The sequence below is a fragment of the Haemaphysalis longicornis genome, unplaced genomic scaffold (genome assembly GCF_048455015.1).
Source record: "Haemaphysalis longicornis isolate Haplotype H1 unplaced genomic scaffold, Haemaphysalis longicornis Haplotype H1 scaffold_2, whole genome shotgun sequence".
Lineage (NCBI taxonomy): Eukaryota > Metazoa > Arthropoda > Arachnida > Ixodida > Ixodidae > Haemaphysalis > Haemaphysalis longicornis.
This window is the reverse complement of record NW_027526295.1, coordinates 62,766,377-62,793,514: the sequence shown is the minus strand read 5'-3', so window position 1 is coordinate 62,793,514 and position 27,138 is coordinate 62,766,377. Positions and strand designations below refer to the sequence as shown.

General features: G+C 45.7%; 1 protein-coding gene across 1 annotated transcript in view; it reads left to right on the top strand.

Annotated features, from left to right (window-relative positions):
• The window catches only part of Vps50 (vacuolar protein sorting 50), a 68,353-nt gene extending 45,259 nt beyond the window's left edge, over nt 1-23,094 (top strand). The window contains exons 19-27 of the mRNA XM_077697920.1: nt 171-262; nt 1,516-1,542; nt 3,224-3,331; nt 11,285-11,376; nt 13,535-13,628; nt 15,639-15,800; nt 17,877-17,998; nt 22,203-22,401; nt 22,910-23,094. Coding sequence (XP_077554046.1) covers nt 171-262; nt 1,516-1,542; nt 3,224-3,331; nt 11,285-11,376; nt 13,535-13,628; nt 15,639-15,800; nt 17,877-17,998; nt 22,203-22,401; nt 22,910-23,026 — 1,013 coding nt within the window. The 3' untranslated portion in view covers nt 23,027-23,094. The remainder of the gene's footprint in view (nt 1-170; nt 263-1,515; nt 1,543-3,223; nt 3,332-11,284; nt 11,377-13,534; nt 13,629-15,638; nt 15,801-17,876; nt 17,999-22,202; nt 22,402-22,909) is intronic.
• Nucleotides 23,095-27,138: the final 4,044 nt, after the last annotated feature.

The following is a 27,138-nucleotide window of genomic DNA, read 5'->3' as shown; positions in this document are numbered from 1 at the left end:
GATGCACTGCTTGCAATTAATTTTACAGTGGCAAGGAACCATTTTGAACACCTATTTCAAACGCCACAGTGAAGGTGAAGGTGATTAAACTGAAGGTTCAAGGGCTGTTTCTCTTACTCTAGTTGTGCACCTCTGGTGTTCTGGTGTGGTGAAAAAGCATTTCCTTGCAGGCAAGTACATGAAGATGATGGACGTGCTGCACACGATTGCCTTTGACGTGTTCCTCAGCATGTCGCAGCTCTTCAACTACTACCTCTACGCAGTGAGTGCTCATCTACTCATCGAGGGGGCAAAGTTTCAATGTTTTGATTTGCTGGACAAATTGGCATTAGTGCATTTTGTCAAGTAACGAAGAATTCTCGGAAGACAGAAAGGTCTTCCTCTAGGTTAAAAATGCTGTTTTTGTAAATTGCTATTATCTTTGGAGTTTGCTTTTGTGTGGTGAGCATAAAAAAATGATTATCCCACGGGATGCCACGTGGTAACCATTTTGTTTTTTTGCAAGGCGAGGTATATTTTTTTCTTTGTACAAACCTTTTATTTTTCTTTAGGAAAATCTGGGAAAAAGTTAAACCTGCAAAAATATAAAGGATACGCCTTGTGGAGGATGCCACTGTTGAAGCAGTGTAGGCGCTGGGCTGGTGTCACCCTGCTGCCTGCGTGGCCAAACGCTGAACTCTCCATTGTTGGTCGAAAATTTTTAAGTGCTGTCAGTGAGATTGCCTGACACAGGCAAGAAAAGTAGTCCTGGTTGGTATTGTTTGTGTCCTAATTGTTGCTGTGCAGTGGGCTTGGCTAGTTGCAAATTGCTCCAAGGTGAAAATGGTAGTTTTTTTTTTAGCTGGATTATTGAACCAGAAGTTTTTCTAGCTAGAACTAGTTCTAGCTAGAAACGGGCAGAATTTTTGGCTAGAAATTTAGTTTCTAGCTCATCTCTAGCTGGATTGAGATTTTGTTCTGGCTGGCAGCTATTACTTCCAGCTAGCATTTGTCAGTCCAGCTGGAAGAAAAAATACCTGCAAGCTGGAAATAATCGTCTCTAGCTAGACTAAGAACTTTGCTAGTTAGAAGCTGTCGATTCCAGCCAGAATCTACCTATAAATCTACCTAGTCAGAAATGAAAAAACTAGAAAGCTGTTACACTAGCACAAATTCCATTTCCTCGTGTCTATTTTAAGGCGAGAGGCAGGCGATATTGCGATTTAAAAAACGGAACCTTTCGGCTGATTAATTACTTGAAATTGTGAAGTTTACTTGTTTTGTCTCTGGTTTTGGGGCACATTTTTACAGTAGGAAAAGGAGGGCGATTCATAACTGGAACCCAGCCCCACCTTGTTAAAAATGCCACATCATGCTTGTGGTTTGGATAGAGTGAACGTGAAGTAATCGTTATGTGCGGGTTAAATGCAGGAGCACGTGGTACGTGCAAAACCTGGTATATAGTACTACAAACATTGTGTGTGCTGTTTGCACAACCACGCATTTGAGTAATGTTTGTTATTGCTGTTGTTGCAGGTGTACATATTCTTCGCCAAGGAAATGGTGAGTTTCCTGGACGGAGTGGGCGGTACATCACCCCCTTCATTAAATGCATTGTTGCCTCATTCATCATCATTATCATCACCAGCCTATCTACGCCCACTGCAGGGCAAAGGCCTCTCCCATTATTCTCCAATTACCTCGGTCCTGTGCTAGCTGCAACCAATTTATCCCCGCAAACTTCTTGATCTCATCTGCCCATCTAACTTTCTGCCGCCCCCTGCAGCGCTTGCCTTCTCTAGGGATCCACTCTGTTACCCTTAATGACCAACGGTTATCTTGCCTTCGCATTACGTGCCCTGCCCACGTCCATTTCTTCTTAATTTCTACTAATATGTCTTTAACACCAGTTTGCTCCCTGACCCACTCCGCTCTCTTCTTGTTCCTTAATGTTACACCTATCATTCTCCGCTCCATTGCCCGCTGAGTGGTTCTTAATTTAAGTTGAACCCTTTTAGTGAGCCTCCAAGTTTCTGCCCCGTATGTGAGTACAGGTAAGATGCAGCTGTCGTACACTTTCTTATTTAGGACAATGGCGGGCTGCCATTCATTATCTGAGAATGCCTGCCATATGCACCCCACCCCATTCTGATCCCTCTAATTATCTCTGCCTCATGGCTGGGCCTCATTCAGTGCAGCCTTTATTGGAGTTGAAGGGAAAAAGTCTATCTACAGCCATGAGCCCAAGCTTTTATTGCTGAAGAAAGAAGCTATGGAGCCAGCTTTTTTGAATTGTTTGTATCAGTGCTGTTGCCAGCCAGGAAGAAAAAATTTTTTTTTTCGCACCCAATTTTTATGTTGCCAGGGTCTCAGTTGTGGTCACTTTGCGCCGTCCAGAGAGGCTTTGCAACCCATTTCCTTTCCAGGTTCGTACTTACACCACATAAGCCTTGTAATTGCATTTCGTAACTTATAGCAACACCCTCTGGACAAGAACCCATAGTTAAAGGTCATGGTTCACAGGCCAGTGCAATGTTGTCTGTGACAAATTTGAACAAAGATTGTCATGTTGCTTTCTTGATTAGGGTGTGTCTGGCCAATCGAGGCGCTCCTCCAGGCCATCTTCCTTATGCCGTTTAGCTGCGCGACAAGGGTGCGTTGCGGGAAAGCTCATCACTGCTAGAGAGGAAACTGTTTGTTGGCATTATGGAACTTTGAAATACTTCAAAAATGCTTCCAAAATTGCCATTTAATTTGACTCTGAAGTGTGGTATTTGCTTTGATATACGAAAGTTTCGATTATCATGCACACTCCTACAAACATGTTTGATGCCCCTGCAAGATGAGTTTCACAGAACACACTGAATAGTGGAGAATGTAAATGCTAGATATTATATTTGTGAATAGAAATGTATGCTTAGCTGTTCGATTCTTACTCATATATTGAAGGATTTGCGTACCCTTGGTACATATCTGTACAGGAAGGTTTCTTCACGCTAATGTAGTTTCTCCACTATAGTTTAGATTCTGCTTGTGTATTTTGGAAACCGCTGCTAAGTGCGAACTAGCTTGTTTTTTTTTTCCTTTTTTTTTTTTTTGGTAAACATCTGTCGTGGGCAGTGGAGGCAGCTCTGTTGCTAAACATCTGTCGTTGGCCATACTTGGTGATAAGAGCCAGCTGTTCTAAAACAAGGTCTAGCAGCCAGCCCACACGCACCCTTATGCCTGCACTGTTTTGACGCAGAGCGACTTCCGGGAGAACTCACTCAGTGCCAAGGCCCTGACGACCCTTCAGAAGATTCGTGAGGACCTGTGCGTCGACCCAGAAGGCCAGGAGCCGGGCAGCTCCAAGGTGAGTTGGCATGAGCCAGAGACGCCTGCCTGTTTCTTCCATCATGCCCCTGAAGGCAACATATGTGAGCGGTGGCTTCGTGCACGTTAATGCATTTGGGCCACTGGCTGTAGCTATACTCTGGGTTCTCCGTACGTTTTCTTCTCCCAATTCTTTTGTGCCCCTTTAGAAACTTAACTCTTTCGCTACCGCCGGAAAATTGACTAATTTTAGGGGTCCAAGAAAACATTTTTTTCCTGCTAAAAAATTGGTTAGGCACTAATTGCAGGAGCACAAAAGGCAGGTTATTTAACGGCATTTCCAATAATACCAGTTTTTGAAAGGTTTTTATATATCATAGTTGTAAAAAAATATCAAAACCAAAATTTTCGTCAAGTTGTCGAAAAAAATGATAAAAGAGGAGTTGTGTATATCAAACCACCGGTAGTAGAAAAAAATTAGAATATACATTTTGTAGGAAAACATTTCAAAAATACCCCTAGAAAAAATGTCGATTTGCGCGGAACAGTTTGTCAGATATAAAAAAAAAAATGTTAGCACGCACAGTGCTCGTGTCATGCGGTGAAGCCCAACCTCCAATTCAAAATGTGCATTTTCGGGTGGTTTCCTGGAATAAACGTGGCTGTTTGTCATTATCAGAGGCACCAATTTGCCCCCACATAACGTAAAAACACCATGTCAATGGCTGACTTTTCATTTACAGCGAGCACAATATTTGGGACTAGCACGCGATGCGGAAAAAAACATGCATGAAGTTAAAAACGGAACGCCGTGGCTGATTCTTGTTGTCGTTCACGGTCAGTTATCTCTCAAAACATAAAGCTGAGCTTTATTACCATCTTCTTACTCGCAATTGTAGCCTTGCTCGCAAAAATGAGGTACGATGAGCTAGAATCGTGCCCTGCGATCTTTGGCCGAGTAGCAGTTGCGCGATGAAAAAGATCAGCACAACGAGCCTCCTCTACTGCAGCGGCACCTAACATTTTTTCAAATGAAACAGTACAAAAACTTCTCGGAGACTCCGTCCGAATAAACAGTTCAACTAAGCAGCAACCTTAGACACCCGGATATACCCTCGCATGGAAACGAAACTAGAAGTCGAACAGCTGGCAGTGTAAGGCCGGTTTGAAGCGCTGTCCTCGGCGGAACAGATATCTGGCGACTGGGTGTGACCTCTTGACTTGCATCTGAAGTTCTTATCGCAGAAATCGGGTCAGGGTGGGGGGAAATCAGGAGCGCCGTGCTTTGTTCGAGGATCAGTCGCGGACCCTCCAGGCGCCATGGCAGGTAGCCTTGAAGTTGGGTAACTGCGTAGTAGCGCTAAATATGAATTTCGCGATGCAGAAACGAAACCGAAACTGTTGTAAACTGTTTGCGAATGGTCCTGGGGTAAGTAGAACTACCACAGTACTTAGAACGTGTGCAAAGACAATAATACTGCCTAAAATCATAAAGTAGCTTTGCAACCAGGCAGTGCTTGACATTTTCAGCCAATTTCTGGGAATATTACTGTCAGAGCGCGAACCTGGCGATTGGAAATCGTTCGCTAGTTCCCCATTCACGCCCTGATAGCACAAAACAAGCGCTGGTGCAGAGTAATTACAAGTTGCACGCATTCTTCGTTGGTAGCCGTGACGCGCGATGACCACGCCCCTTTTCCACACCCAGGTGATTCAAAAGCGTGTCAAAAATCACGTTTCCGTTGCAAAAATGAAAACAAAACTGATTTTGAAAGGCCATTTTCTGATATAACTCCGAACAGCTTTACTTGTTCGAGAAACGCTTGGAACACTATGAAAAGGCACTCCCAAAAGTATTGATCAAATTGATCGATTTTGAATAGGCGCGGTAGCGAAAGAGTTAAGGGGAGACATGGCTCTTAAAACTGTTTGTTTTAATTTTTAAGTAAACACAGTGAAACTTGCCTGTCTTGCTGCTTTTTCTCCACTGATTTCAAATATGCCATTATTTTTTTATTACCCCCCCCCCCTCCCTGAGGGCTGTTTTTTTTTAGGGAAAGGTGGCAACCCTAGGCATACGTGTAATTTATTCTAATGCATTTCATTTTTGCCCCAGGAAAAAACAGCCCAAAACCGTATGGGCAGACAGAGTACAAGTCAAAACAGCGCCACCGCTTGCTTATCAGTATCAACATGCGATCAGAGCATCGAAAAAAGAGCGAACTGGTCAAAAATGCCACGGATGCTTATGCTTGCAAACCCAATGTAGGCACCACACACTCACACATGTATGCAAGCACCAAAAAAACGAGACGCACAACAAAATGTCTTTCCAGTGCAGGCATGTTATCTGTGAGCTGCAAAAGTCGTACGCAGTCGGCTCTGCCAGGCCTTGCCAGTGCTTCTTGTGTCTGTAAAAGATAAAGTAAGCTTGCCGACAGCAGAGCCCTTGCTTCCGCAAGAGGAAGGAGATGAGTGCAGCTAAGTTAGTATTGTGCAGTGTGCCCCTTTCCACAGGTAAAAGGATTGCCGCCCCACTCTATGACGGCCTCTCACTGATCGTTTTAAGTGCAGAGCACCTTAGGGACTCGCCTTGTTGTCGTAGCTCACTCGCTGTACCCAAGTAGAAACACACGGCAATGCGCCAGCGCGGCTGCCATCACGGCCTAACCCAGAGGCTACGACATCCAAGCGATCACAAGCATTTGAAACTCGTGAACCGCTGGCACTTGTCATACATCTCCCCGTTGTTTAGTGCAAAGAAAACTGAAGGTACATTTGAGACAAACAATACGCAATTAACCGGCAGCACCTGCGTTCATTGAGCTAAGAGCGCTCGTTGGGTTGGTTTTTACAATAGTAGGCGAAAAAAAGTGGCAGTGCAACGCCGGTACATGCAGGAGGAAAAGCAAGCACAATTGAGAACAGAACTCCCGCTGGCACAGTTTCAGGCAGGGGGCGCGTCAGCACTGCGAAGGCGGGAAATTTGAAATGCATTGGAGATACCTTTGTTGAATTAATCAGGACTCCTAAGAGTGAGCCAGGGCGGCAAATAGTGTGATGGGTGGTAAGAGTGAGTGGATAATGGTGCTACATACATCCTATTATGGTGAACCACTGCTCTGCACTTCCGACAGCTTTCACACTGAGTGGAACGGCTTTATTTATGCCCTCGCCGCGTTGACCGCCTTTCTTAGCCCTGACTAAATTTTGAGTCGCCCTTTCTAAACGAAGAATAATCATAATTAGGTTGTTCTAAGTTTTGGCAATTGAGTTTAGTACGGTGGCCCTGTTTACACTGCATAGAAGTGCATATCAGCGAGTTTCTAAGGTGGCAGCAGCAGTGAGGTAATGCATCCAATCCCGCGGACGGCGTGATTTCGCTGCCACTTACAAGTGCAGTGTGCTCTTGACATGATGTCCACCCGTTGGAAACGGGGTCGCTGCGATTCGACTGCAGCCTTGTAAACGCGGCATGCGGCCATACGGTATGTCACAACTTGCAGGTGGCGAGAGCCGTCCTAGCGTGATTATAAATGAATTTCCTGCATTTGGAAACAGCTTGTACTGTGAAAAATCTTCCCTTCTTTTTTTTTCTTTTGGCGTAAATGTTATGACGCCTAGGGAGTGCATACTTTGAGCTGGTTATTTTTTATTCTTCTCTATGAATTGTAATTGGTGGGTCGATGCAAGGTAATTAACCTGCTGCAGCACACTCAAATGCACTTTCAACAATTTGCTTTGGAAGGGCAATAAAATGACCATTGCCTCGTCTTGTTTTGTACATTTTTAATGCTACTACGCACATATTTGATATTCGATTCGATATTCGGAGACACTTTTTTTTTATTCATATTTGATTTGTATTAAAAAATTTCAATATTCGCAATCCCCTGATCCTAACTGCAAAATAAAGCTTCCTGACAGCCGTGACACCGGATTTAAACCAATTGTTCCAACAAAATTCTACTCGGCAGAGGAAAGTGCTGTGTAGTTCATCTCTCATGTGCTGTCTCCATGGGTGCCATTTAAAAAAAAAAGGAATAATCTGAAGAAGAATGGTCAGTGTTGCAAGTTAATATTGAATCATCGTACTGTAACAGCGCCAAGAGAATGGACAAGAAAAAGAAATGGGCTCAGTTAAGCCTAGTGTATCACGAGCAAAAGCAAGCAGTGTTCTGTAGAAGTCTGCCTTTGCTTGAGATTTCACAGCCTGCTGTCTAGTTATGTCTACTGGATGACTGGAGTTAGCCTTTCGCTTGCAGCAAATTGCACTTGCACTTTTGCTTGCACGGACGGCCCAGCCAATGCCAGCGTCTATGGTGAGAATCAGGGACCAAGTGCAGGTGAAGCAGCTGTTTCACCCTCGCCTAGTCATGTAGTACCGCAGTGTCAAGGCTCCGAGTGAGTCAAGTGATGGGACATTCACGGTTTGTGCACCGGTGCCTCAAGGTCACTGCGACATGGTGAATGACGTTCGAAGATGTAGTAGGACACACACAAATAAAAAATGTTAACGATATCAAGCTTGCTCTTTAAGGGGGGACGTGGCTTTCAAAATCAACTTTTTTATTTCTTTGTGGATTTTGATGAAAATTGGCACAGCAACTGGAAATGCTTCCGTGATAACACCATAAAAATTCCAAACTAATATTTTGAAAACTTTTTTATGTATTAAATTTTCTTTCTGTTCCGCTTGTACCGAGCTTGAGCGGCTTATAAAATACGATAGAAAACTTGTTCGAAGTGCTTTGCATTCCCAAATGAATGGACGAGGTCGTGACAGTTTTAGAATTTTTTTTTTACAACACAATGTTTTTTAGTTTTCATTTTTTTAGAGGTTAATGTGCAATAGGCATGTTGACTGTGAACGATTATTTGAATAAAAAAATCACAAAAAACAAATCTGGAAAACCAAGAGTGTCACGACCTGAACTGTTTATCAAGGAATGTAACGCAAGAAACGAAATCAGAATAGACCCAGCGGTCACAAAAAAATCCCTGGTACAAGCGACGGAGGTGGCAAAAAAAACTGTTTTGAGAAAACGGCTTCCGAAGTTGCAACATAGGTTTCACTTATCAAAAGTCGTCACGGTTGTAGCCTTTCATGTCCTTTTGAACATGGGGCTTCTGGAATGCCTTGCCTTGAAATTGGAGTGCCTTTTACAGCCTTTTTCTTTCCAGAAAACATCATTTTCAGCTCCTCCGTGAAGAGTACATACCCCACTTTGCAGACCAAACGAAAAGGGAGATGGGTTTCAATGGGCTTTCAATGCAAAGTAGGTTAGCTGGTTGGCTGTATCGCACTGAACAGCCTCCTTTTGCAGTGTTGTCACCATGGCAACAAGTTGAGCATTTTTTAACTTAAATTTGAACATTTTTGGCTTTTTTTTATGTTTTATCATCTTGCCTGGCACAGCAACTTAATTAGTACTCATACGTGCAGGTGTTCATTGCCAAAAGTTTGCATATCACAAGGATGAAAATGAGCTACTTTGAAGCTTGGTAGAGTATTCTGCATAACTCCCAACTTCAATGCAAGAGCATATTTTTTTAATACTTTTGACATTCAAGGCATCCAATATTTCTAGCAGCAAAGCCAGTATGCCCTAAGCAATGGTATCAATAATTTCCCTAAAAAATCACTGTTAAATGCTGCGACAGTAACGTACATTTTTAATGCAGATAACATATTTTTATTCCTATATTACTAACTCAAACCTGTTTGCATGAAAATTACAAGTGCACGGGAAACGTTGCGCAATACGGGCGATATGGCTCGCGCTCATCGCAGCGCACGCTTACCGCGACATATCGAACTTTAATTATACCTGATATGGCTGGTCAGGTCGCTTTTAAGATTAAATCTAATGTCGCAGGCATTAATTACAACTACTGGCGTTCAATCGTAACCGGTTGCCCAGTCATGTGCTGCTCCAATGCGCGTCGGCTATGCCGTGCGCGCCAGCGCGTTTGACGCGTCGACCGTTTCTTTCTCAAGGCTAGCGAGTCCACAGTCAAAACACAGCAATAACCAAGCGTGTAAACATCGCAAACCCGACTAAAAGTTCACTTCACGAACCGCTATCGCAAGCGCGCACACCGCGTCACCCTCCGGGGTCTGGCGACGGTAGAGTCACGCGCACCACGAAGCGTTCGATGACCTCCTCCTTTCGAGCCACACAACTTCCCGTAATCTGGCTCGCGATCTCAGGCATTCCCATCGCGATAACGTGCGTGTTGAATACCACAGATTGAACAGAAACTCGGCTGAGCGAAGCGGCGAAAATGAACTCAATCCGCTCGCTACGCAGCTCAGGCGGCCGCCATCTTGCGTTGCGCCCGTGACATCCTATCAGGAGGGTCGTTGTTCTGTGCCCCGACCGGAGGACCAATAGCGCTTCAGCATCTATTTCTAGCTTCGTTTGTGCGTCGTTTCTTTTTTGCCGTTTGTGCGTTTGTGAATGAACGAAGATAAAAGAGACGAGCGGAACCGGAAAGACGATCGCTCGGCCGATCTAACCATATCAAAATGGCCGCGCCCGGTGGCACCGTTGTGGAGATAGAGCGCTCCGAAAATTGCCGTTTTTTCGCCCTTTTGCGCTGATAGTTTGTCACCGCGCCTGACAAAAGTATTTTTTTATGCCACTTTGCGGCGCTTTTCAGCGTAAAAACTTTGCAGACGCATAGAATAGGAAACATAGAAGCCGAATATGCGGGTTTCAAAAAAACGATGTTTTGGTCATTTTTCCGAAGTTGAAAGCCGCGTCCCCCCTTAAATTAGGGAACATTAAGTTGGGCAATGTTGACTAATGTTTCTATGATTTTTTTCTTGGGGTTTGCCTTGGGGTTTGCCTTGTCGACAAGGGGTTTGCCTTGTCGTCGTAGCTCGCTCGCTGGACCCAAGTAGACCCATGCAGCATTCTGTCATTGCGGCGTCCCACAGAGGCTTTGAAAGCCAAGTGGTTTAAATAGTCATAAGCGTTCAAAACTCGTAAACCGCTGGCGCTTGTCATACATCTCCCTGTTGTTTAGCACAAAGAAAACTGTGGGTGCATTTGAGGCAAAGTACACGTAATTAACCGGCAGTGCCTCCGTTCATTTAGTTAGGAACGCTCGTTCGGTTGCTTTTTGATAGTAACCGAAAAAAAAGTGGCAGTGCAACACCGTCATGTGCGGGAGGAAAAGCAAGCACAAAAAGAACAGAACTCCCGCTGGCGCAGTTTCAGGCAGGGGGCACTGTGAGCATTGCGAAGGCGGGGAATTTGAATTGCATTGGGCTGTAGCAGTGGGCGGATAACGGTGCTACAGCCCATTGTGGTGAATCACTGCTCTGCACTTACGACAGCTTCCACATTGAGTGGAACGGCTTTGATGTTTTTTTCTTTTCATCCATTGTCTTGGCACTGTTAGGGCACAAAGAGAGAAGAAACCAGCATCACTGAATAAAGGCTTTTAGAGTATCAGCACTCTTTTCTCTCATTGTTATGTGCCGCCAGGATTTTCAGTGGTCGGTCCGCACCACGTGATATTTGTTTACATACGGGCACAGCCATTTTGTTCCTGGACCCCCTCTGCTGCGTGGACGCTACAGTGGCCAGTCACACTCGGCCCGTCATAACCGGCGGCGGTTTCGTTGGGAGAGATGGCAGCACTGCAAGCCAGAAAAAAAATGGCCCCCATATGCTTCTGGGTGCACGAAGTTGCGGCACTCTTACTCGTAGGTTATTTAGTGGCGCTAGAAGGAAACTGCCTACAGCCATCTTTCAAGAACATTATCTGGTAACAGCACTGTCTGTCAGCTGTGGCCCTTTTTAGTTCGTCTCTTGCACTCGTCCGGAGTTTTCAGCAGAGAGAGCCAGGCCCGTCTTCTTGCTCTCTCCTCCAGTCGAGCCAAGGCGGAGGTGTTTGCCCTTGGCGAACCCCCCTTTGAAAGGGGGGGGGAGGGGAGTGATGCCCACCGTGGTGGACGGTAACGTGGGCGGTGACGCAGGTGCAGGTTCCTCGGCTGTCCCCTGTGGTGGACCTGAGCAGCCCCGAGAAGCTCTTCGGCCTGGCACCCCGGGTGGTGGCCGCCGAGTCCCTGTGAGTGCACACACTCTGCCGTGCTCACATCTTTTGAAAAGCACTCAGCGTGGGGTTCAGCCGCATTACAGTTGAACCTCGTTACAACGAACACTTGTATAGCGAATTATCGGCTATAGCAAACTAAGTACAAACTCTGGTTGGTCATGCTTCATTTCAGTGACACTTATACTTTTATAATAGAAGTGAAACTGGGAGAGCCACGCACACTATCGGATATAATGAAGAAATACATGACCAGTTAGCTGAGAAGGTACCTGAAAAAACTCCCGGCGTTCGAAACTGCAGAAGTATAAGGGCCGCTTTGTTCATGGACACTGTGGAAAATTTCATCCTGCTCGGTGCTGTGAGTAGCCACCAGACAAAGATCACACCATTCCTCAAAAAATAGGAACGCAGGCCTGTTTTTGTCAAATGAACTTTGTTCTGTTGTAATTTCCCGTTTCATGTTGTGGTTCATTGAGCTTGAAAGGCCACAAGGAGAGAGATAAGGGTTACCTTGTTTATAGTGGGTTCAAAGATTAAAATAAGGAATTTTTGTATCAAGGATTTTTGCCTGGCCCAGATTACCGATTGGTTTGAACTGATTTTTTAGCTCTACTATTACAACAAGTATCAGATATACTGAACTTAATTACTGCCCCATACTACTTCGTTATAATGAGGTTCAACTGTACCTCATATAGGTAGGACCTGCAGTTTCCAAGCAAGGTAGCTGATGAGTGCTTTTCTGGTCGACATTTTTTTATTATTTCGGATTAATTTTCTCATGGCTAGTCAGGTGGACTTGTGAGAATGACTGGCTGTGTGGCAGGAATGTCAACTGCTCAGAGGCCTGCCCACTGAAGGTAGATTGTCAAGCGGGAAGCTTCTGGGGCAGGCTTTGTGGGGGCCAAATTATGCCTCAAATGTTGAAAGAAAGTAACAATGCATATGGTGTGTCGCTCCTGTGAGCAGAAGTAATGATGTCCTCCAACTAAGGCACCCCTCAGGTAGCCAGTTTTTCAACTGCTGGTAGTTGAGTGCAGTTTTTCTGCTTTCATTTTTTTTTTTTAATGCGGCAATGTCTTCTCACGAAAGCACTTTTGCAGTATGTCTCTGAGTGATGCATTTTGCAAAGATTCACTAAATGCGCCTGTGTATTCTTTGCCTGGTGACACTGAGTGCAGCCGCTTTCCGAAAAAATCACGGGCCATCTCCACTAATGTGAAACCTTGGGAGGGGCAAAGCATGCAGTGTATAAGTGTTCTTGTGCCTTGGAATTTTTGCCAACAGAGATGCAACCATTGGGTGGCAGGGGTATGCAGCTTTGCTGTAAAAGTCTTGTGTCTTTGAAACACGAAGCTCTCTAGCGCGAGGCGTAAACAAGTGTCCCAGGGTTTTTGTTAATACGCGTTACGTTCTAGCGCAAGGCGCAAAACAGTTTTTCGGCATTTTAGTACCATGACTACATGAGGCGCCGATTACGACGACGACAACAGGAGACGCCAACAGCCCCAGCCCCCAAAAGGGGTTCGCCCCTAAAAGTGGGTCTTTGCACAGCTTACTTTCTTGGCCTGGGCCACAGTGCTCATGTGATCCATTTTTCTGCCAAGAGGCAACCACGGAAAATGAACTGAATGGAAAGGAGCCTCCAAGGAAGGCTACTACACTCCAAGGCCAGTTGTTGAGCCACTTTCTTGTTAGCCATCACGGAAACCTTAAATAAAGATCGAAAAGCGCAGGGCTGCTGAAGCTGGGCTGTCTGAAAAGCTTTTGTGGCTAGTTATAGTATACAATGGAGGCAGTAATCTGAGAGGCCCCATGACATTGTGTTTCGAAGGCGAAAGCGAAAGATATGCCCATGTCCTCTATACAAGTTTACTGGCGAAACTGATGCCATTCCCACTTACCAGGGTAAGTCGATGTGAGAGCGTAGCTATGTCATCTGTAAGCCCAGCCGATCCTCTCCCTTTGCTTCGATCCTTCGATCTTCTCTCCAGTCTGTTTTCTTTGTTTCTTTTTCATACATGCGCATAGGGTTGCACTAAAGGAGTTGTCTGCATACACGGGACCACCAGATCTTTTTTTTTTTTTTTTTTTTTTTGCTTGGCCATATGAAGTTCCACTTGAAAAGGAAGCATTGCCCGTGGGTGAAGCGGGGTGCGGGGCTGTGCAGGTTGTTCCTGTCCGAGCAGTTTGTGTTCCTGGTGCCCCACCTGGAAGCCCTGCTGCCCAGCAGCAAGCGTTCCTCCGTCCAGGCCTACCTGCAGGTGAGCCAGGTGTTTCCACGTGAGTCGCATCTCGGACGAGGCCCCTGTTTTGTCCCAGTGTGATCCCAGTGGTGAACAAGCAAATGCTCTCGCTTGCACTGGGTCAGCCACCTGGTAGAAGGGCGCAGGAAAGCCAGGGTGTGTCGAGCATGTGTCAGACACAGCAAGCACTCACTGCACTCTGTCAGGTTAAATCAGGCAATTCCAATAAGTCGATGATTTAAATTACTGGGGCTCTTCAGTTTACAATCTCAGACTCACTGCCGATAGTCCACGATGAGTCTGAGGATTCCCCATGCCATAGAAACATAGGTACATGAAAAATGAACACTGGATTGCTTCTTGATTGCTTCATGGTGAGTCTGAGGCTGATAAATCAAAGAGCTCCACTCTAAACTTTGTCCTCTGAGGCCAGAATTGGGGGAGCCCAGGGTTGCTGTCTTTTGAATTTCCCTCCATTAGTTTTTTGTTGTTTGTCTATTCAGCAAATCTTCACCGTGGGGTATTTTGTACAAGTGTTAGCACCTTAAAGATGTTCAAAAACAGGCCTTGTGAGTGCATCAAAGTACTCCCAGAGAAGTTTAGTGGAGATTGCTGGCTAAGAAGTTCTTGACGTTGTCGGTGATTCTGTGGCTTAGATGGTGCTCTGCCTTTTTCAGCTGCTAACAGGTACAACCGGGAGTCTCGTGTGTGTGCGATATGTGGTCTAAATTAATGCGTAGCCCTCTGCTGTGCTGCGTCACAGAGCCCAGCTGTAGCTTTCATACGTTGAACCGAAACTTAAATTTGAATTTACGTCTACAGAATGCAACTGAGCCTGGACATAGCTCTTAAAACAATTTATTGTAATTTTCAAGTAAACTCTGTGAAACTTGTCAGTCTTTTTGCTTTTTTCCCACTGATTTCGAATATGCCGTTGTTTTTTGAGTCAGTGAGTTAGTTCCCGAGATAATTAGATACAGTTAGCCATTTTCAGAGGAACAATATACAAACCAGTGTTAGTCATAAAACTGCAATATTTATATTTTGCAATACTATGAACCCTGGTGAAAGGCACATACACCAACCAAGGGCGTTTATTCAAAGCGGTCCCAATGTTTCGGAGCCTACTCAGCTCCTTCATCAGGGGTGACTGTGTACGACATGCAGCAGCGGTTATATGAGGTGTCTTCGCAAGGAAGGCATTGTCATCTCCCACAAGCCAGTGTCAATTCTTGGACATCTCATACCTCTACCTGAATAGCGGCCGCCAAAAGAGAAAGCCCAAGGGGTCGTCTACAAAATTGCTTGCGAACAATGCCCCGCTAGTTACGTTGGGGAGACCAGGAACTTCCCGGAACGCCTCCGCCAGCACAAAAACAACGTTCGCAAGTCCGACACTCAGCGCAGTGCATTGGCCGAGCACTGCGAAAAAGCTGACCACTGGATTAACTTTGATGGCGCGCAGGTGATTGGCACCGAAACCAATTACTCACAAAGATTACTGCTTGAGTCCTGGCACATACAAGGGAACCGGCAAGGCCTAAATAGATCCCTCGGAGCCCTTCCCACCATATACACCCATGGCCTCCGATGCGCAAGGGCAAGATTCTAGTAAAAAGAAAAAAGAAAAAGAAGAAGACACCTCATATAACCACTGCTTCTTGTCGTACACAGTCACCCCTGATGAAGGAGCTGAGTAGGCTCCGAAACGTTGGGACCGCTTTGAATAAATGCCCTTGGTTGGTGTATTTGCCTTTTCCTCAAGTTTAATCCAACCAGAGTTCTGTCGAAGATGTTCACATGTGAACCCTGGCGAGTGCAATATGAGAATCGGATTTTTTGACGCAGCGCTTGGGACTAATTTTACAACTAATTAACCTTTGATGTTTGAAAGTTTAATGAGTTGTTAACTGCTCAAGGAAGGAACCTTGTTTGGGCGAGAGAGAGAAAGAGGGAAAAGGTTCTGTTCCCCTATTTATCGTGGCCCCCTTCCTCCTCCCCCCTTAATTCCCCTCCCCGCATGCGCAGGCGGTGTCCCTGTGCGCGGTGGAGCTGCGGCAGCCGACGTACATGACGGTGGCCGCGCGGGGGGTGGGCTACGACCAGGTGCTGTCGCTCATGGACCGGGCCCGCTGGGACCTGCACGACATCACCTCCCAGCACAGCTACTACGTCGACGTGCTCGTGCGGGTGAGGGGGCGCACTCTAGGGGGGTGCGAGGAGAAGAACCGTGCCCTTAAGGGGGGGGGGGGGAGGGGGGGGGCGTGGCTAGCAAAACAGCTTTTGTATTCATGGAGATTTTTTGCAGACTTGTCTAGGCTTTTAATGTCAACTGATGTCATCCAAACCGCTGATTTTTTATTTTTATTCCGAAAAAATAATCCTTTGTTATCTTTTCAAAAATATTATATATGAAAACATTCTAGATGCACTTGAAATATAATTTTGCAGTTTTGCGAGCTCGCTAATCGTCGCTGCTATCACTATCAAACGACATTTGTTTTGCCATGTAGACCCACATGGCCAAACCGAATGTCATTAACAGCTAATGTCATTCACATTAGATTTGCTATCTGGCAGGGGTATTGGAGCATTTTTATAACTCGCCATTGTAACAAAAAAACTGAAACCGGTTTCAGGATATCTTATATACTTTGTGAGTTACAAGGCTAATCACCTGAAAACTGCATTAAGCATAATTAACTGATTAGGCAAGAATTCAACAAGATTTTTATGTCAGTGTGATCAGAAAGGTCTGTTTTGTGCTGAGAAGCTATTAGATTATTGTTTTATATCCTTTAGGTATACAAAAAATAATAAGAGAAGTTTCATCTTCCTTTCTACACCAGAAATAGTTTCATGTCCCAACGAAAGTGAAACCTGTCTCTTTCTTTCTGAATACCTAAAGGAAATAAAGCAATAATCTAATAGCTTCTCGGCGCGAAATCAGCCTTCGTGATCACACTGACATAAAAACCTTGCCTAGTTCTTGCCTAATTAGTTTATTTTTCATGGGGTGACTTTGTAAAGGTAACTAGTTTTGTAACTCAGAAACTATAGAACATAGTTTTACTCAGAAACTATAGAACATACTAGTTTTAAACTGATTTCAGTTTTGTTATTATGATAGTTAAATACATAAATTCTCCTTACTGGATTAGATTTGGTCTGTAAATAACAAAAGTAGTTTTACTTTCCACGTACCTCGTTAACGTTTAGGTGGGGTTGACATGCCAATTTCACTCCTAAATACACATACACAAAATATAAATAAAATAAATATTCAATAAAAAAACACATTTACCGTTTTGAAAGTCTTCAGAACTTCTATTTAAAGTCATTTAGTATCAGGGGTGGTAGTTATGTTTTCTTGAGTGGGTGGAATAGAACTGGTTTTGTTTATGTTTACTATCAAATCACTTCTTTTAGCCCAGTCAATAATAAGCCCAAGAGTTTGATTAGCTCGAATAGATAAGTCTCTTCCTGAGCGACCCGAAAAAAAAAAAAAAAAGCTAGTGTCCTCTGCATATAGGATGCATTTTTGCTGTCTTAAAATATGTACGATTTTATTCATGTGCAAGAAAATTGAAAAGGGCCCCGAATACTCACGCAGTTGTTCGTTTCACCTCTTATGGTTGACTAATTTTCGTGCACTGTGACCGATGTTGCAGATAAGATAAGATTAGTTACAGGGCTGTCCCTCTTATGCAATAATGGTGTAATTTCCGTAGAAATGTGACACGATGAATTAAGTCAAATACTTTTGTGAAATCAGGGAAGATGCCAAGCACCACGTTTTTGTCTTCGAAATTCTGCATTATGAATTCTTTCTGCTCCAATATTGTCATTTCTGTCAACCTATTTTTGCGTAAGTCATATTGAACAGGCGTCAAAATATTATAGCGTTCCATAAAAGAATTCAGTTGCTTTTAGTGCTGGCTTCTCTTGCATCACTTTTACCAATACTACATCACTGCGACACGAAATTTGAGTTTTTAATATTTGCAGCATTTTTTTTTTTTAAAAAAAGTGTTTCGTGGCTGTAGTGGAACTGACTGGGCTAGGTATTTCCAATTGAACAAAGTTGTATTTGGTCGTCATGGAACACGTGTGTTGCAATGTATGTGGTGGGGTTTTGTGTCCCTTTAGGTCGGTTTCAACGGAGGACACAATCGGTACATACATTCAATTTTGCCAAGCACTGCTCTGTGATGTGGATGAAGACAAGTTGGGCTAACAGGGGGGATAATGTCATGGGGTGCGCAGGAGCTTCAGCACTTCCTCATGCGCCTCTCGGAAGTGGCCAAGCAGATTCCGCTGCCTGCCGAGGCGACTGAGATCCTCTGGGAACACGCCATCCGCATCGCCAACCGCACGTTCATCGAAGGGTGAGGCTGCCACAACCTCTCCATCATCACCACCACCACCGTCAGCCTGGTTGTGTCCGCTGCCGGACGAAGGCCCCTCCCCAAAAAATCTCCAGCCACGTCTGTCGAGTGCTAGCCGAGTCCTCCGTTTGCCCCCGAATTCTTGTCGCTCATCCCTCCATTGAGTCTTTGGCTGACCCCTGTTGCATTTGCGATCTATTGGCAGCCATTCTGTTAAAAAGATGGTACACCTGTTGACCCTCATCTGTATGACGGGTGCTATTCATGCCCATTTTCTTCACTTAATTCGAGCTAGAATGTCTTCCACACGACACTGTTCCCTAATCCAAGGGGAAGGCCATTAACTCGACAGAGGGACGAAATTAGAAAATTCAGAGGCAGGGAATGGACTCGAGTTGCGCAGGACAGGAACGGTTGGAGGTCAGTGGGAGAGTCCTCCGTCCTGCAGTGGACCTGAGTAGGCTGATGGTGATGATGATGAGAATGGTGATGATCATCATTTTTTTCATTTGCTAGCAGGAGTGTGTGAAAGCAGTGACAGCACTGAAAAAGCTGGGATGCTCACCAAGAAGATGAAGCTACTAAAGTGGAATCACAATGATACAATTACAGCTGTGCAAATTTTGGCACGACATGAATTTGGAAAGCTTCCCAGTTCGTGACCACTGCATCCAGCTGTTGCAAATGCATTATGCTACCACAATGAAAGATGCGAATCGCCGAGTGCTTCTATTACAATATTATGGTCTCGGAAAAGGGTTCCGACTGTGTCACGAATTTTGAAACAAATTCAACACGATTCTATGGTTTTGTTTGGTTGAGTTTCGTTGACTACTGTGGAGAATAAACTGTTGCAGTTTTGTGAACAGATTTTAGTCCACTCCTACCATAGCTGTTCAGTAGCCTGAAGGGGCTTGGGAAAATGGCTGGTCAGCTCGCTTTAAGCTGTGCTAACGAACATGCCCTGGACTCTCTGGCGTTGTTTCCAAGGATGGTGGGGTAACGGATCTCTCCGTAACGACTAAATCATAACGACTGATTTGTAACGAGTGATTTGTAACAAAGGTAGGAGGCCTGGGTGGACAGACAGACAGTCATGTGAAACCATGAGCACACAAAAGAGAATGATGAATAAAAGAGGCAAAAAACTGAGCCATGTGTCATAACTAAATTCAAATGAAAACGTTCAAGAAATGTGAGCCAGATGGGTCGGGATGTTTGTAAAGTTATCTATTTGGACCGTATATTTCAAAGAACTGGGTATTCAGCTGTCTCTGGATGTGAAGAGATAATGATATACCGTATTTACTCGCATAATCCTCGCATTTTTTTTTCGGAAAAGTCAATGTGAAGTTAGGGGCGCAAGAATAATGCGGGGAAAAAAAATTCGGTGCACAGTGTTGCCGATTTGCCTTCTGCCAATCCCGCTAAATGTAGCGGTCGTTTTTAGATGCAGAGCATCTTATAGCGGCGGCCTGTCACGCGTCGTCGGCGTGCGCCGTCCGTCCGCACCCGCCAGCTGTGCGATAACGCGGCTCGTACCCTCCTCTTCCCTTCTCCTCTCCGCGCCGTCTGTGCGCCGACGCGCTTCTCCCTCCGTGTCTTCACCCTGCCAGCTGTGTGATAGCGCGCATGCGCGCTTCTCTCTCCTCCTCCTCTCCACGGCAGCTGCTACCGCGCGCTCGTACCCTCCTCTCCCCTCCTCCTCTCCACGCTGTCTGCGCGCTACGCGCTTTCCCTCCGCGTCTCATCCGCAAGCTGTGCGATAAGCGCGCATGCGCGACTCTCTCTCATCCTCCTCTCCACAGCAGTTGCTTTATATACCCCGTGCGTGCGCCGCTGGATCAGTTGCTTCCTCGATTGATTTGCGCAGCGCCGTCTCGATGTGCTGAATGGACGCCAACTAATCTGCCAACGAACTGTCTGGCGCACCTTCAAACAGCGCCAGTCAGTCCGTTATGCTCTGCATCCTCACAATCCCCCTCGGGGAGGTGCGGGTATTTTTTTGTATATGTAAGCTCAGTGTTGCCAACAGCAGCTATTTCTTTTTATTTTATTATTTACAACGTAAACAGTCTCCCGTCGATCAGCGATCATGAAATTGCCGCCTTTGCTTTCTTGCGCGCGCCCTATCTCGTCGTCGTCATGTGCGTGCCCTACTCCAGTAACGCACGTTGAAGTCGGTGACGCCGAAGTGCCTGCCTGCGGCACGGTTGCCGTGTTCGATCGCGTACTCTATCGCTTTCAATTTGAAAGCGGCAGTGTAGCTGCCGTTCTTCCCCATGGCGTAGCGGCACCAAGCACTAAACAAAAAACAAAGAGATCAAAAAGTTCTCAAAATGGCAGCGAGCTATCCACCACTGATGCGAGTGACTCACTGACTGCTGCCGCTCAACGACGAGACCACGACGGCGACACGACGACATGACAGCGGGCTGTGCGAACACCGTCTATTTGCGCGCACGCGAAACCGGCTCAAGGACAGTGTGAGTAGTGTGTTAGGGCGCCTGTTAGGGAGTAGCCATGCAGGTTGTTAGGGCGCCCAGATGGCCTTGGATACACAGCCCTCTCCGCCGAACGGAGAGGCGGCGGGGGAGGGCGCGCGTTGGAGAGCGCGTGCACCATGCGGCTTTCGCGAGCAGGCAACTTTCGCCGCTGCAAAGTTGGGGGTGCGAGGATTATGCGAGGAACCAAAAAATCCAAGTTTTGATGGCTCACATTAGGGGTGCGAGGATTACGCGACTGCGAGGATTACGCGAGTAAATACGGTAATGCGAGCAACAACAAAATACAGTATAACCTCGTTACAAGAGACACTCAAGGGAGCCAAAAAACAGGTCTCTTCTAACCAAGGTCTCTTGTATGCAATGTTTGGAACATGGCGAACATAGAACAACCAACCAAACTGCTTTCATTCAAATGTCTCTTATAACCAAGTGTCTCTTGTAACAGTGTCTCTTGTAACGAGGTTTTACTGTATTTCGAGGCTGAGCAGAGAAGTATGTAGTCTAAAAGGAGCATTCTGCAAAGAAAAGTGTGCCCATGCGTTCCGTACAGGGGGTTAACCAGCTCAGCTCTAACGTGTGGTCAGTGTTTTACCTGTGACACACAACCTACTCATTTCGAAGTAATGCGCGGCCAGTGTTTGCCACTACCTCGATGACCCGCACCATCGCCACCTTTCCACAGTAGCTTGCTGGACGTGCGCTCCACTGCATGCGAGAGACTCTTTTTGGCTCCCTCTAATGTGCCGTTCCCACTTACCAGTGCCGGTGGATGCAAGAATGTAGGTATCTACAACATCTATAAACCCAGCCAATTTCTTTCCCTTTGCTTACAACTCCTCTCCAACCTGCTCTCTCTCTCCCGCTCTCCCTCCATCTCCGTCTCTTTCTCCTACTCTCTCTATCTCTATCTCTCCTACTCTCCCTCTATCATTCTCTGCTGCTCTCTATCTCCATCTCTCTTTCCCACTTTCTCTCTCTCTCTCTCTCTCACTCACTCTCCTACTCTATCTCTCTCCCGCTCTCTGCATCTCTCTCCAACTCTCTCTATCTTTCTCCCACCCTCCCTATCTCTCTCACGCACTCTCTCTTTCCTGCTCTATTTCTATCTCTCTCCCACTCTCACTCTCTTTTTGCTGACTTGCACGGGGCTTGAAGGAGGAGTTTTCTGCATACACGGGACAGCTCGATTTTCCTTTCACCTAGACTTCCCTTCAATGCAAGGTTTCTTAGCACATCCTTGCATGTAGGTGAAATCCTGTGGTCTCTGAGTATAAAAAAATAATGGCCTAACACGAGCCACAGAAAAAAATTTCAAGCCTAAGTAGAGAAGAACATAGTCCAACAAAAGCGCCATGTAGGAAAACGAGGGGTTTTTGAACGCAGCCTGCATACACCTGCACGGTACGTTGGGTTGTACCTAACGTAGTTTTTACCTTCCGTACGTGTACGGAACGTAAAACCGACAGTAGGAAGGTAAAACCTACGTACATCGGGTAAAACAGGTTTTACCCGATGTGCAGTAAAACCTACGGTAAAACCTACGTACCTACGTACGTAGGTTTTACCGTAGGCTCTACCCACAATAAAACCGACATACTCTAAACCTACTGTACGTCAGATTGTACCTACATGTACGGTAGGTACGACCTACGGTAGGTAGAGCCGTACGGCAGGTACAACCCTACGGGGTGTTGCAGCTTTTCGCAGGCCAAGCGGTGCACGCCAGAGGGCCGTGCCCAGATGCAGCTGGACTACCAGCAGTTTGCCAGCAAGGCGGAGAAGCTGCGCGAGCTGCCCCAGCCCCCGCTGCCCGACCGGGAGCTGGTTGAGGGCTACATCAAGGCCTACTACCTCATCGAGCCGGGCCTGCGCACCTGGATACTCGCACACACCAAGGCAAGTATGGTGCTGCCCCACCACCACCACGCGGGCGCTCGAAGTGACGTTTCAGTCAGACAGCCTTATACCCCTCTCGCACAGCAGATCCAGTGACATCTAAAGTGAATGACTTTAGCTGTGAAGGCTGCTAATTTGTTGCTGCATAAGAACACCAGATGACATTTACGCAAATGGCATTTGGTAGCCGAGCAAGTTCGGGGAACACATTCACGTTAGCTTCCAAACCGAACAAGTAGCCTCAATGGCAGTAGTCCATCACTAAGCAAAGAAGTTTAGTGATGTCCTTGTTTACTCACAGGCACATAATTTTACTTGCTCCTGGCAGCCACACTATGATTGTCAGTAATGTACTGCCTTCATGGCCCCTTTAACTCGTAAGGAGTGCTTAGGGGACCTCGGAACTTCTTTTTTCTTTTTGCAATGATCAAGTGATTGATATGTCTACAGACAAAATTGGACAGTGGAGAATTCTCGTTTCCGTGGGGACGTTCATTTGTCCTTGCAGGACTATTCTGCCAAGCAGCTCACGGGCCTTGTCAACTGCATCGGCGGCCACCTGAACAAGAAGGCCCGCCAGGCACTCCTGAATCTCATCGAGGAGAGCTCGGCAAGCAGGAAGTGACACCTTAGCCCACTTCCTTCACCTTCTATTTTCTACACTGCTGTCATTAAACTACACTCTTCATTTGATGCCTGTGGATTGCTGCTAGTCTCCATTCACAAACCTGTATGGTGCAGACACTATTGCGAAATCCATCCAGTCCATGTCATGAATCAGTGTGGCTTATGGTTCAACTGTGATGAGTTATGCTGGTTACTATGGCTCCAACAGCACTACCCTGGTGGTTGTTTTGCCCTCAAAGTTGTGGCTGCTAATGGACGCAAGGTCAAAGGTCAGCGTTACTGCACTAGCAAAATGTAGCCCACTCTTGATTACCCTGTGGCTGCACCCACGCACTAGATACAGCACATTTGAAAGCTTGCTTCTACAGCCCATCTCACAAGTTGTGTGCAGCATGGCTAGAGCTATAAGGCCTTCATGTTTGGCCTTATAGCTCTATATTCTGCGGTGCAGTCACCGCAGTCACCACTGGACGCGGAAGAAAGTACTCAGACTTTTGAGTCCTGGTCTCAAAAAACTGACGTTTCGTACATCTCCCACTCACGCAGCAACATCTGAAATGAGCTACATTCCGGATTTACCTGGCAGCCAAAGGTTGACTGAGGACCTCGGGCTCAGGCAAGGGCTGTCTCTTCCAGGGTGTGAAGTCCAGCCTAGTGGTAGAGTTCTAACGTGTGTGTTGTGGAAGCCCCGTGATGGCATGGAGGGCTCCCTGTGTATAGCATTTGTAGGAAATGTGAGATGAAAACAGGGCCCTTAGGAGGCCTTGCTCTCCAGAATAAAAGTTAGCGGGCAATGTTTTGGGACATCCTACCAAAGCTATTAGAAATCCTTCAGATTAAGCTTAGCACAAGAGCCCATTGTGCTTTCAGCTGTCGAATACACCCCTAAGCTCCTCTGGAGTCATGGACTAATTCCCAACATACAACACTGTTCTGACACGCACTGAAAAGTTTGGCTCGCGATAATGAGAGAGACCAGAGCCTGCTCCCCGGTGAACTTTGATTTCATCAGTAAAATCACCATGCTGGTGGTAGTAAGGAGGCTGGTGAAAATGTCAAAAGCTTGTTGCAGACCATGAACATCACCTTCTGTCGTGGAGCGCTGTGCCGCTGTGGTTCAGATGGTCGTGTCGCTGGCATATGCCGTGACATGGATGCCAGGCATGTCAGCAGCACCTTACACAAGCTTAGTCTTGACCTATTGAACAGAGTGGGAGACAAGGTGGCCCCCTGTGGTACTCCTGAATTGGTTGTCAAACTGCAGCGTATCTTGCAGCCAGAATAGGCCTCAAATGTCCGGATGAAATTGCTCGATCGTTTGATCGTATAGGATTGTGCGAGTGCCTTGAGCACAGCCGTGTGAGTAATGATGTCAATTGCTTTACGGAGTTCCACCACAACCATGACGCGCAGTGGCTTATGATTTGTTTTTCGTATGAACCCCTACATAAGAAACAAGGAATCATCAGTTGGGACTCCATTTGACATGGGGGAAAGGGCTTGACTTCTTCAAGGTGGTAATTCAGTCTGGCCACTGCCATTCACTTTATTAGCTTGCAGATGGTAGATGTAAGAAAGAAAGATAGGTCGCAGGTAAGTTATATCTGATATGTCGTTTCCTGGTTTAGGAACTGGTGACTACGTCATGAAGCATGTGATTGGCGTTACTACACAACTTGTGAAATGTGCAGTGGTTTGTCACCCCAGTGACAAACCGGCGCACGTTCCACAAGTTGTGTGGCAAGATTTGGGCTGCAGACGACAGCCCAGAAGGTAATAAAGCAGGAGGGAGGGTAGGCCTGTGGCAGTACGTGTATTTAAATTCTTATGTGCTACGTACTGTTCTGACGGGTGGTTGTGGTCGCCACATTTTGGAAGCATTTCTTTACTTTCACAGCTTTTATTATAATGGTCATACCATTGGCCCTTAAACATCTCCATGGGTTCCGGGTGTAAAACCAGAAAACAGTGTATGATAAAGCAGTTTGGCAGATTTCTTTGATCAAGAGTCAGTGCTACATGCTTGTTTCCAATTTATTTTTTATTGTGGTGCTTTTGACTACCGTCACACCTTGACTGGGGAGGCCATTTGGAAGATCTGCCGGCGATACGACTCCCTGCGAGCAATTAAACGGCTAATGACCATCTGTATTTGTTTGTCTGAGAAGGCTGTCTGATTGTTATTTTGTATTTCTATAACCATATCTCTAGATAAACACTTTTTTTTTTGCCTTGTAGTTTTTTCCAACGACGTTTTCCAAAAACTTGGCGATTTTGAACACAGATCTGCTGGTTATGGTTGTCCCAGGTGCTACACACCGACTAAGAATTATCGAAAATTTTCATAGTTGCTAAACGAAGAGCGAACTGTTTCGATGCTTCATGCGTGCCCTCTTCGGGGTTACGTAAACGCTTTTGGGCGACAATTTAGGAAGCATGTATGCACTACATTAAACGTGCCCAGCAGTGTTGCAGAGCTCCTTGACTGGTAGACAGGGAGCCTGTCAGCCGGAGTTTCACCAGGGCTCCGACGGCTACGGTTTGAGGCTTCTACCCTTCACCTTAAAATATATTACACATGTAAAGTGGACACACTGTATGTATGGACTTGCGGTGTTGCCACTCGCTGTCAGAGATCGCTTGAGGGGCCACGTGCGGGGTTTGATAATATTTTATGTAGCAGAGACAAGTATGACCTTTCTGTATTTACACGATTGTAGGTCGACCCTTTTTTTTTCAAATTTGACAATCCAATGTTGGGGTTTTGACAGAATCGAAATCGAACCGTCTACCGCTAGTAACGGCAAGAGTTTGTAATTATTTGTGTTGTGGGCCTATTGTGATTGCTACTATGTTATTTCGAAAAATGTATAATCTTGTTTTTTCTACATCACCTTTTTATAGCTAGTTGCCATTGTTTTTCTTACCGTTGCTGTGCACTGTTACATATCCGGGGCTGATGGCCGCCGTCAGGCAGAGTTCATCTGCATTTTGCCTCTCCTCCCGAGACATGGTCTGTTTAAATAAACCCAGTAAACGCAAAACGTCCTGAGGACGTCCTCAAATGGTCTAAACGTCCTGGATCCTTTACTGGGCGTCCAGGGGACATCCACAGGGTTAGATATTGTAAATGATCATCCCTCAATGGTCTATCCTAGAGCTTATTTTGGACCACAATAGATTGCGAATGATCCCTAAATGATCCGTTGTATTACTTCTTCTGGATCACCATCCGTATGGACGTCTGACGCTGCCGTTACCACGGAGGAAAGGCTATTACACTCGTATCCCTAGCCAAAATTCTGATAAAAACTTGTATTAGTCTTATACATTTTTGTATTGGGTGTGTAAGACGTGTATTAGTCTTATACAAACTTGTATCAGTTTTATAAGTTTTGCGTATAAGAGGTATTAGTCTAATACAAATGAACCTATAAGGTTGTTTTAGTTTACAAATACAAATAGATCTGATAGACCGCTAATAGACTTACGAGCTATTAGTTTGTATGAGTCCAATACGTAGAGACGTATTGGTTTGAATAAAAACTAATACAAATGGACCCACAAAGTGCGATTTCCTGAATTTTATTTTTTCCCGAAAATCAAGCGACAACAGGTTGAAATGAAGGCTTAAGCAATAAAATTTATTTGGTATGACATTATGAAGCGTATTGTTCAGTTTTAAATCTCCGTAAATCTCTAACCTAATTATTATGCAAAATAGGTCAACATTTTTTTTTCACTTTCGCTTCTAAAAAATGCGCTGCTATCAGACATGAAGAGAGCTGATGGGAGCTAAGAGCGCTAAAAGTGCTGCGCCTGTGAGGCCGCAAGAAGAGCAAGAAATCTAACCTGGAAAGACTGCAACGAAGCCAAGCCATGCCATGGTCTTCGTTGGGTTACGCCCAGTGCTGCCACTGCTACTGATTTATCAGTAGATCTGCTGATGTTCAATTACTGCTGATTTAGTGATAAGAGTGCAAAATCTACTGATTTTTTTGCTTTCTGCAGATCAGCCCATTGGACCACAGATATCCGTAGGTCATCCGTTTTACAGCCGAACGTCCAAGTCCCACGCTCGACGTCTGGTGGACGTACTTCGGATGTATT